The sequence below is a fragment of the Martes martes genome (assembly GCF_963455335.1).
Source record: "Martes martes genome assembly, chromosome: 7".
In the NCBI taxonomy this organism is placed as follows: Eukaryota; Metazoa; Chordata; class Mammalia; order Carnivora; family Mustelidae; genus Martes; species Martes martes.
Genome location: NC_137894.1, coordinates 134,838,766 through 134,850,891, shown reverse-complemented (window position 1 = coordinate 134,850,891; position 12,126 = coordinate 134,838,766). Strand labels below are relative to the sequence as shown.

Here is a 12,126-nt window from a genome sequence, read left to right as displayed (position 1 = left end):
ACAAAGTTCAAAATCAAGCAAACTAATCTATGATGTTAAAAGTCAGGATGGTAGTTATCCTTTGCAGGGAGCAGGAGGAATTGGACAGGGGTACAAGGGAGGTACTAGGGTAATATATTAGATTGTGTTCTATTTCTTTTATTTTTTTTAAGGATTTTTATTTATTTATTTGACAGATAGAGATCACAAGTAGGCAGAGAGAGAGAGAGGAGGAAGCAGGCTCCCTGCCGAGCAGAGAGCCCAATGCGGGGCTCGATCCCAGGATCCTGAGATCATGACCTGAGCTGAAGGCAGAGGCTTTAACCCACTGAGCCACCCAGGTGCCCCTGTGTTCTATTTCTTAATTTTTGTGCTGATTACATGGGTGTGTTTACTCATGAAAATTCAACAAGCTATATATTTAGGATTTGTGCACATTTCTGCAGATGTTCAAAAAGCTTGTTTTAAAAAAATAAAACAAAAAATATGTCCCGTTAGGGCACCTAAGTGGCTCAGTCAGTTAAGCATCTGGTTTTTGATTTCGGCTGAGGTCATGATCTCAGGGTCCTGGAGACTAAGCCCCACGCTGGGCATGAACCCTGCTTAAGATTCTCTCCCTCCCCCCTCTGCTCCTCCAACTTCCCGCCAAGAAAGGAAGGAAGGAAGGAAGGAAGGAAGGAAGGAAGGAAGGAAAAGGAAGGAAGGGAAGGGGAAGGGAGGGGAGGAGGAGAGAGGGGAGGGGGAGGGAGGGGAGGGGGAGGGAAGGACTCTTCACCTGAGATTTCTGATTCATTAATTTTTTTTTAAGTATACAAAAGTAAAGGAATAACAGACCAGACCGTGGTTCAAACTCAATGCAGACACAAGAGAGAAATATCATGGGTAACCAAGGACAAAGAAAGGTCATCACAGTGCATGCTTTGAAAAAGGAGACTATCTCTCTCGACACGGTATTAAAAGACTCTTCCAACTAAACAACACTCTCCACTTTCTTGCCAAAGGCAGACTGAAAGCTCATAGCTAACAGGCTACTTTCTAGAATGCTCACAGGCTTCTGCTCTAGCGGATTTATAACGAAGAGTCGGCTGCATTTGTTCTCAGACCAGTTTATCCCAATTTCACTGGCTACTGCAATTACATATTTAATTAAATGCTGCAGAAACATATAATGCAAAAAGAGAGTTATTTCTATGAAAAGTAAATCAGGGGTTTAGAAACAATCAAGACAACTTACCAAAGAAAATTGCTATTGAAATAGGAAGAACAAGACAACTTGCAAAAGATGAGTAGAAAATCACAAAATTCTAAGACCATGTTTTCCAAAAGCTTCCTAAGCCATCTTCAAATTCTCACTCAGCTTTAAAGAAACATAAACTTGACATTATAAGTGCATTACGGGGGTAATCAGTACAAGAAAGCAGATCCTGAACTGTAATCAGCAGACCTATACTCCAAGAAAAGGCAGTGGACCTACAACAAAAGAGTGGCAAACAAATACGTTTTTTTAATACACTAAAATAAAATGTTGAATGTAGGCATCATTTTTATGATTCCCCATGCTGGCCAATTTTTTTAGGATTAACTAACCAACTATCCATTCCACTTGTGAGGGATTAAAAAGGCTCTTCTGGGGGGCACCTGGGTGGCTCAATCATTGAGCATCTGCCTTTGGCTCGGGTCATAATCTCAGGGGCCTGGGACCAAGCCCTGTGCTGGGCTCTGCCCTCAGTGAGGAGTCTGCTTGGGATTCTCTGCCTCTCCTTCTCCTTCTGCCCCTCACCCGGCTCATGCACGCTCATGTGCTCCCTCTCTTGTGAGCTCTCTGTCTCTCTAAAATAAATAAATAACTCTTTAAAAAAAAATCCTTAGTGTAAAGTGACAATAAAAATAATCGACATAAAAGTGAGATTAACATTAACCAATCCACAAAATGCATATATAATGTTAAGAGCAAATATTACTTAAGATAAGGTCATTTGGTAAGAAAATATAAATCTGTAAAACAGGCTGACCTTTTCACTCAAGCATAAAAATGCTTAATTATTATTTGTGAAGTATCTGGTTTCTGATAGATACTATTAGAAAAGGAAGTTAATAGGTATCTTTCATAAGCTTCAGGTGACATACTTTATTTCCCAGTTGCTTTACTAAATTCTTGGGAGGCAAAATTAATATTGTTATCTTCTTTTTAAAGTTTGAAATGTAGCTTGAGAACCTAAGTAACAAAGAAGTAGGGACAGGGGAAAGAGAAGGAAATTAACATTAATTAGGTACCTATTCTGGGTTAGGCCTCCAACCATAATACAACCTTGGGAAACAGGTATTGCTATTTCCATTTTACAGACGAAAAGAGAGAGCTTAACCACCATAAATAAGGTGTTCCTGGTCACATGACCTTAATCTGTCTGATTCTATAGCCTATATTACAAAAAAAAAAAAAAATCAGAAGTATCTTAATTCATCTGGCATTTTGGTCATCTTAAATTACATAATACACTTTATGAAGAGGTATATACTTACACCACAGCACAAAACAAGGAAGACCAAAACAGCAACAACATAAGGGGTGCTTGTCCTCCAGGAGCTTACAATGAAAGAAAATGTGCCTGTGAACACACAGTTAAGAAATACATTGTAGCAATTAATCACTTCTTAAGGGAGGCCATCCATAAGTGATATGGGAGCGGCTCCATGTGGCTTCAGCAGTTCAGAAAGGCTTTATGAAAGATGCAAGATCATAGCTGGATCCTGGTGATGGAGAACGTTGAACAGGTGTAATGAAAGGTCCTCCAGGACAGGGAAAAGCAGAGGTAAGGTAAGAGGTAAGGGAAAAGCAGAGGTAACACGATGAATATGAGTAACAGTGAAGAGGCCAGCGGGACGGCTTCAAAAAGTAAAGGACTAAGTAAGTGGAAACAAGCCAAGTAAGTGTCCATCAACTGATGAATGAATAAGCAAAATGGGATATACCCACACAACGCAATACTATTCAACAATAAAAAGAGAGGACTGACACCTGCTACAACATGGTTGAGCCTTGAGAACATTATGCTAAATGAAAAAAGTCAGTCACAAAAGGCCACATATTGTATAATGTCATTTACAAGAAATATCCAGAGATTAAGCAAATCCATAGAGACAGGAAGTAGACTAATGATTCCCAAAGGCTGGAAGGGGTGGAAAGAAGTAAGGAGTGACTGCTTATAAGTACAGGGTTTCTTTGGGGGATGATGAAAATGTTCTCAAATTGATTGTGGCGATGGTTGCACAACTCTGTGAACATGCTAAAATCCACTGAACTGCACACTTTAAATGGGTGAAGTGTACGGTAAATGAACTACATCTCAATCAAGCCATTAAAAAAAAAAAAAATGTTGAGGGCCTGAGGGAACATCACACTGCATGGCTAAGATAGAGTCCCTTATGCCAAGTCTGAGGGTCTGGAATTTATGTGGTAGGCAATTAGAGATATGTAAGTAAAGACTTAACCTAATGAAAGCCCAGTATACAAACTTAGGGCTCTTCTCTAACAAAATTATTCACATATTTTCAGTACATTCCTAAAATATATGCCCAAATCACAAAGATGACAGAGAACAGGAAAAAGATGATGTGATCGGATTTTGATGAAGCCACAAGCTGTAACTATTAGGAAAGCTGTTTTGCTTCAGCACTAAATGCCACAGATGGGTGTATCAGCATCGTATTTAGGCAAAACCACAAATTCATCTGTGTCGTGTCTTCAAATACCGTAATGTTCTAAGCTTAATTATGGAAACTGCATTAACAATTGATCTGCCATACTTTAGAGTGAGATAATGAACTGTGTAATTTGTTTCTCTTCGGATGACAGTACTCTACAGATAATGTTTTATATATTAGATTCAATTTAAATGCTATCAGAACCTCCACTGAGATAAAGCATGTGTGTTGCAAACACATTTGTCTGAATTCTAATTTAACCTAAGATTCCAAAAGAGTTTTACTATACAAAATAAGAAAACTAAAGAGACAAATCTGACATTCAAAGATGGGGGGGAATCTGGATATTAAATAATCAATACAAAGAAAAAGGCAAAGCACTCAAAAATCAATCTGAAAATCAAAGGAAAAAAAAAAAAAAAAAAGCAGGGGGCACCTGGGTGGTTCAGTGGGTTGACATTAGACTCTTGGTTTTGACTGAGGTCATGATCTCAGGGTCCTGGGACCTAACTCCACAGGCTCTGTGCTCCATGCTCAGTCAGTCCCTCTCTCTCTCACTGTGTTCCTCTTCCTCTTTTTCTCCCCCCCCCACCCCAACCCTGTGCTCTCTCTCTCTCTAATAAATAAATAAAATCTTAAAAAAAAAAAAAAAAAGGCGGGGGAACAGTTCTCAGTATGAGGTTCTATAGCATAGCATTGGGAAGTACAATGAAAAAAAAAAAAGGAACAGAGTACATTTAAAATAAAAGGCTCAATATAAAACAGCCGAAGAGTCTGCAATAGAGGCCAAGTTTGGAATCCATCTATAAGGCATTCCTACACTTTCCCTGGAATCCCAGGGAAGAAAGAACCTTTCAGACAGTGTGCATATGTTATCCCTGCAGAAGCTGGCCTAAAAGTGAAATCCCCCTTTCCCCCAGGAGGTGGTGAGATGGTAGGAATATAAAGAACTCCGCCAGAGAACCCATACACAACCAAACTAGTGTTCCTGAGTCACCTTGCAAACCTCCTTCAAGGTAGACGAGCCACAAGAAACTAAAGGAGATACCAGATCTCTTTGAAAACTCCCGTCTAAGAATGAGAGGACCCATCTGTCTCTGAAGGACTTTGTAAATTCCAGAAGTGGATGAAAACTGTGTTGTGTGTCTGAGAAATACAGACAACTTAGATGACCCGGTTCACTAACAAACAATAAAAGCAAAATAGAAAACAAGCAAGCTCTCCTAAAAAAGAAGTCTTGTCACTGATATCTAGAATAAGGTATCTGCTGTCACAAGTAAGTAGAGCAAGACTCATTACCTAATTGTAAGCCAAAGTTTATACGAAAAAAGAGAATTCGGTAGGAGTATCCAGTAGGAACTTATTACAAATCATTAACTGCTGTATGTTAAAATAAACTTATCCAGACTCTCATCAATTGTCAACCTACTCCAAACAAAAGAACTCAGGGAAAAGGCAGAAGTTTACAACCATTGTTCACCATATTGGACATGTTAATTACTAAGGAATAAAGTACTTCAAATATAACAAAAAAGGTTAAACATTGAATTATTCTCTATGTAAACATCAAAAACATATTACTACTATACATATGTAGATTACTACTATGTAGTAATATACATAATAAATAATAAGTAATATACATAAATAAAAGTTTTTTTTAAACAAATAGGTAGAAATAATGATAGCATGCTACCCAAGATCACCAAAGGAGGGTAAATAAACACCAACATAAGATCTAATACCTAGAAACATGTTCAAGTGATAGAATTATTAGAATGGTCTAAATTATAAGCATGCTACAATTCTGACTAAACTAAGAACAGAAACCCAAGAAGCCATGAATAAGCTAAAAAATAATTAAGAGAATGGAAGTCATGGGGAGGGGTTTTTTATTTTTTTTTTACAGGATCCTCCACTGAAGAACATGGAATCAGAAGCATGACCTATAAATTAGAAAGGAGAACAAGAAACTTGCCAGCGCCTGAAAATGGCAAAGCCGACCTAAGCTAAGGAAACGAGGAAGATAAATATCTCAGTAGGTAAATAACACCAGTTCTCAAAATCTGTTCTAAAAAACAAAAGTGAAAACTAATTGGCCAGAAGGAAAAGCATGTGGTTGTAAGTTAAAGAAAAATTTTAAAACAAATATACACAAAGTACCTTAGGAAAATTTCTGCTTCTGCAGTATTTTCACAGATAAGCTCATCAATGTTCACTGCATTAGCTTTTAAGAAGTTAAATCTAAAGTTTTTTTTAGTTGAGAGAAATTTTATAAATATTTGCAATAACCACCTGCATTAAGCAAATCTACAGAGCTGTGAAATTAAACGACAGTAGGCTCAATTACATTTGAAATCTTTCAGACAAAATTACAAAGCTTACATAGCAAAACTAATATCAACAGAATATCCTGAGCAACAAATTGAGCTACTCGATTTGTGCAGGGGTTTTTTCTATATAGTAAATAGCATATCAGTTCATATTCTATGATTAACTTAAGTCTCATCTAAACTTGCTGATCTAAGGGAGAACAACCAAAGCTGGAAAATAAAAAAAAAAGAATCAGATCCGATTCAAATCCTTTGCTGTTCTCTTCCTCCTCCCCCAAGAAATACTCTTTAAGTTGGTGGTCTTACTTGATTTCAGTTCTCAAACATGTAAGTCCATACCAAAATCTTAACTTATAACATAATTAAGTGCTATGCATGCCGAAGTACTCCGTTCAAGCCGTTCAGTAAATCTGAACATAACCGTAACATTTCACAACGCGTTCATCCATGCTGCCACAGGGAACGAGCAACAAATTCACAGAAAGACTTGGAGCAATACCTGAGCAGATAAACAGCCCTTTCGATATCACTGAGGTCTTCATCAACTGTCAATCTTTCTATTTCTTCTGGTGTCTGTCAAGTGTAAAATACAAATTATGCACACAAACGTGGATTAGTCTTGCCACCCCCCCACCACCCCGGTGACCCTCCGGGAACCCCATATGAGTAGAGACTAATGCAAAAGTTTCACAATTAAGCAGTATCATTGAAAACTAATCAAGAGGACTCCAGGTGCCGACCTCAACCACAGAGGTCTCCGTCTGGAATTGCTGGGTTGGGGTGGTAAAGTCCGGGGGTTTGGAAGGGGTTTTTTTTTTCCCCCTTTCTTTCTTTCTTTTTTAAACTGTTCTAGCTTGAGAATTACATTGTGGCTTCAGAATATTGCTGAACTCGGTTTTATATGCACATATGAAATACATACGTACTTTTAAATCTCTAATACCCCAAGGCTGTTTCTCCAGCATTTTCCACCCCAGGAAATGCTAGAAGGGGGGATGGAGGCAAACTGCAGCCGAGAGAGAATGAAAAAGACGAAATGTGGAGTGGGGGAAGGGAGGGGAATAAACTCTGGGGCTGGAAGGAAATCAAAGATTCGCGATATTGCGGCAGGTGGGAGTGAGAAGAGCTCAACGGAGCTTTTGAGAGGACGGCGGGGGGAGGGGGTGGTCCGCAAACTAGGTTTGCAGGCAGTGAGGGTTGGAGGCTGGGACGAAGATGACTCTGCGGGGTGGGGGAAGCGAACTGAAGGTTGACTCCCTCAAGGCGGGGAGTGGGGATCAGGGTCCCAGCTGGAGTCCTGGAGGGGCTGGGAAGAAAGGACGTGCGGTGACTCAGGATGGGAGTGAAGGGTCGAGAGGGCTTTGAAAACCCGTAGTGGGACGACCGTAGTCTGGGTGCTGGGTGGGAGGTGAAGGGAGGCCTGGCGGACTAGGGGGCAGAGGCACCCGAGCTTGCTCGGATGGAGGAAGGGGAAAGCGGGATCGCCGTGTGTCCGGGAGGGGGTGGGGGCGGAGCTGTGTAGACTGAGGAGTGGTACGGGGTCCGGTGGGGAGGGGGGGCACTCAGGAGGGGACAAGGCGGCGGCGGCCTCGAGGGGCAGCTCCCGCAGGGCGGAAGGAAGAGGGGCCACGGCCGTCCAGGAGGGGCGGCTCGGGGGGACGACGCTGGACCGGCCGTTCCTGGGGGCGGGTTAGGGAAGGGGCCCGTGCGGGGCTGGGCCGGGGGACTAGGGAGCCCAGGGCGTCCGAGGGGCCAGTCCCTCGGGGATGGGGGTCCGAGCTGGGAAAACCGAAGCTGCGTCGAAGCAGGGGCGGGCTTAGGGTGACACGGCGACCGCGGGAGGACTGAGGGTCCAGCCCGACTCCGAGAGGGTCCCGGGCCGCCTCGGGAAGGAGAAGGGGACGCGACGGGGTCGGGGCCCGGGCCAGTCGCCAGGCGCCCTGCGGACAGTTGCTCCTCCCCGGGGCGCACCTTGAGGCTCCGGCGGACCGGCCTCTCGATGATGGTGAGCTCCTGCAGGTCCTCCATGTAGCCGAACAGGCTGTTCTGACTGAAATCCATCGCGGCAGCGGCGGGCGGCGGCGGATGCATGGACCGCCGGGCCCCCTCGCCGCCCGGGCCGGAGCGGCCCCGGGATGCCGGACGCTCGCAGCCCCGCGGCCGCCCACCGGCAGGACTTTCTCCCGCTCTCGGCCGCGGGAGCCGGGCGGGAGGGTAGCTGGCGGCGGGAGAAGGAGCGCGGCCGCCGGTGGGGGGCGGGGCGGGCAAGGCGAGGGGGCGGGGCGAGGCGCGCGGGCGGCCTGCGGGGGCGGGGCCAGAGGCGGGGGAGGTGCCACAAGCCCGCCTCAGCCCCGCCCCCCCGGCACCGAGCGCACGCGAGCCAGACGCAACTGCCGCGCCACGCCGTGGCTGCCCCCTCCGCCCCTCTGCGCCCTCCTCTCCCCTTGCCCCGCCCCCGACCGAACGTGCCCCGCCCTGTGGCGCGTGCGCAGAACCTTCCGCCTCCTGCAGGTTCTGGAGGCGGGCTGGGGGCGGGGGCCGGGGGCGGGGGCCGGGAGCGGAGGGCTGAACCAATGGCTGGGGAAGCGAAGGAGAGGGAGGTGGGCTGCTGTCGTGTTTAACCTGCTGTAATAACCTGACGAAAATTCGTAATTGCCCACACCAGCAGGCGAGCTGTGTGCGTGAGGACTACCCTAGCTCAGCCTTAGCCCCGGGGGAGGGATGTGAACCCCCAATCAGCGATTACTGCCTGATGTGTGCTCGGGTAATAGGGGAAAGGGTGTACGGGTATACAATCCTGGAGGGGCTAGCACTTGGGTAAGGCTGCAGCCAGAAAAGGACTCCCGGACGGGAAACACTTAAACTGAATCTTAAACAATCGAACTTTCCTAGAGAAATAAAAGTAAGCCCACTTCGAATTGCAATCTGGGCTTGTTTTGATTTGATTGTGGGACGTAATGCCAGGAGTGCGAGGAAGCAAGTGCTTGGCGAGGTGAATGGAAGGGAGAGGAGGTCCCTTTTAGAGAAAGGCCCGCTCTGGGCAGCCACACTGAGTCGCTTGCATCCGATTGTGTTAAGAATAGGAAGCGTTGCGAAGGGGATTGAGGCGATTTTTTGGGACCTCAGGGACAAAAGTTATGTTGAGCATACTCTTCAGCTCCTAGAAGAGCTCTTTTTAATTTTATTTTATTTTACTCTCGTTCCCTCCCCACTGTCCGGTTTCTCTACGGGCCATGCGCACCCTCTCTTGTATGTTTCCGTCCCAGTACATGTGTATATCCTCCAGAGAGACTGCTAGTTTCTGCATCGTTTTTAAAACACATGAAAGGCATTGTGCGAAGAGCTCGTGCTGTTTCTTGTTTTTCCCTCAGCATAATGTCTTAGAGATTTATCCAGGCTGCGATCTATATATTCCAGGTATTCATTAGTCCTGACCACTAATAGCATTCAGTTTGTGCATCTAACGCATTTTACTTATCAATTCCTTAAAAAATGGAGAGTTAGGTTGCCAGCAGTTCCTGGTAACCACAGACAACACCGGAGTGATATTAGACGTGTCCCTGATGGACCATAAGAAAGAAATGCAATTGCCCGGTCATGGAGTCTGCAATGCTTGTTTTCACTCTGCCAAGCTGCCCTCTAGAGTGGCTTTCTCAGTTCGCCCTCCCACCAGTGTGGTACATGAAGATTGAAAGATTCCTATTTTCCCACTTCATATGCTAACATTTGGTATTATCTGATGTCCTAATTTAAATCAATCTGATATCACCAAAGTAGTATCACATTGTAATTTCATTTAATTTTATTGTTAATAAAGTGATGTTACCCATTTTTCTGTATACTGAAGAACCATTGAGATTTTTTTCCCTTCTCTGAATTAACTACATCCTCTGCCTATTTTTTGGCTGAATTTCCTATTATTCCTATTATTTTTCTGAATGAATTAAAGGAGTTTCCTATATATCCTAAATTCTAATCTCATGTCAGTCTTGGACAATGCAAGTATTTCTTCCAATCTTTCACATGTCCTGATAGCTTGGCCTTTGCTATCCTAAAGTATAGGGGAAACCCTTATTTTGAGGTAAACAAATGCATTTAATTTTAGCCTTGTGGAGTGGGGTTTTTGGGTCTCATTGAAGAATCTTTTCCTACTCAAAATATTGTCCTACACCTTCCCCTACTTAATAACCTCATACCTTTATTTTTCACAGTTAGGTCTTTTTTTAAGTTATTATTCATTTATTTGACAGAGATCACAACCAGGCAGAGGGGGGGGGGGGGAAGCAGGCTCCCTGCGGAGGAGAGAGCCCGATGCGGGGCCCGATCCCAGGACCCTGGGATCATGACCAGAGCGGAAGGCAGAGGCTTTAACCCACTGAGCCACTCAGGTGCCCTTCACAGTTAGGTCTTAATTCATCTGTAATTAACCTGGCATATGGTATAACCAAGAATACAATATTCTTTTCTCTGCATAGTGAGCCAATTTGCCCAGCAGTACCCACCAAACAAACCATCTTTTCTCCGTTGATGTGTAATGGCATCTCTATCCTACACCAGGTCTTAATAGACACACATCCCTGCTTCAGGGCTCTAACTACTGCTCTGTTGATCTAGATCTGTTCCTTACACCAGTGCTACACTGATTTTCTGGCTACATCTTTGTTATATGTTATATGTTTATATGTTTTTGTTACATGTTATATGCCCTAATATCTGGTAGCGTGAGTCCTTCCCCACTCCCCTCTCGTTTTATTCAGTACTGCCTCTGACGTTCAAAACAAAAACGGTCAGTGGTTACCCCATCGCTAAAATCCAGGTATTCCGATCCCTGCTCCGTATTAAGGGAAAAGGGGGAGGTTGGAGAGATCAGGATGGAGAAGAGGCAGAGACGCGGGGGAGGTGGTTTTCCTTAGCAATACCTTGCAGCCTCCCTAGCCTGTCAATTTCTGAAATTGTCCTCTTTTCCCCTTGATTTGTAACTGATAGATCATATTTGCAAACTTTATCCTGTTTCAGCTAAGAAGTATTATTTCCTGTTTAGCTTTTGTAACACCATCATTTGAGACTTGATGACATTCTTAAATGACAAACTGGTTAAATACACAGATATAGCTTGGATGTTGGCTGCTACAGGGCAGGAGACTGATGAAGTCAGTTTGGTGACTAGACTCTGTAACTGTTGTACTTACTATCCTGTGCTAGAAATAGCCTACCCCAGCCTGGCTGCCAGGAAACCTTGGTTTCAGTCCCAGCTCTGCCAGTGACATGCAATGGAAGGAGTCTTGCAGCCCTATTTTTCTTGTCTGAATTGTTTTCTTATGACTTGTCTCAGGGTGTCCAAGAAGGAACCCCATGAAGTACAGATGAGATGCACCACTATTCCAATACCATAGATAGTGAAAGTGAGGCTCAGAGAGGCTACCTATCTTTAGGCATAAGCACACAGCTAAGAGAAGCTAGATTTATTCATTTCATGTATTCATTCAACAAAAGGATGGTGGTTAAATGCACGGACTTCCGAGTCCAACTGCCTGGAGTGGCTCTGGCCAACCCCCTAGAATCCTGGCTCTGCTACTTGCTGCTGTGGGCAAGGTACTTAATCACTCCGTCCCTCACTTTACTCATCTCTGAGATCAGAATAACAGTAGTACTCAGCACAGCCTCTTAAATGACTTAAACGAGATAAGATATATACAACGCTTAGAGGAATTCCCAGCATATAGCAAGCATTATTACCATCAGTGTTCCCCTGTCCGGGGGCTCAGAAAAGATTTAATACACTTTGTGCTGAATCTGTTGATTCTTGTGCTTGAATCTGTTGAATCTATGATTCTAGAATAATATTCTGCCGGAAAAGTCCAGGTCCTTATCCCCCGAATCTGTGACTATGTTACCTTACTTGGCAAAAGAGGCTTTGAAGATGTGCCTCATTTAAGGATCTTGAGATGGGGAGATTACCTTGGATTATCCAGGTAAACCCAATATAATCATTAGGGTCCTCATGAGCAAAAGAGGGAGACAGAAAAGTCAGCACCACACCTTGAGAAAACTTGACCGGCCATTGCAAGCTTTGAAAACAGAAGCAGTCCGCAAGAAGACAACCTTCAGAAGC

The 12,126-nt window shown here is 44.1% G+C and overlaps 1 protein-coding gene across 1 annotated transcript in view; it reads right to left on the bottom strand.

Moving 5' to 3' along the window:
• Positions 1–8,226, bottom strand: part of PPP4R4 (protein phosphatase 4 regulatory subunit 4) — a 103,647-nt gene extending 95,421 nt beyond the window's left edge. The window contains exons 1-2 of the mRNA XM_080809207.1: positions 7,986–8,226; positions 6,514–6,587 (exon numbers count right to left, since the gene is read on the bottom strand). Of these exons, the coding sequence (XP_080665333.1) occupies positions 6,514–6,587; positions 7,986–8,105 (194 nt within the window). The 5' untranslated portion in view covers positions 8,106–8,226. The remainder of the gene's footprint in view (positions 1–6,513; positions 6,588–7,985) is intronic.
• Between the last annotated feature and the right edge of the window lie 3,900 nt (positions 8,227–12,126).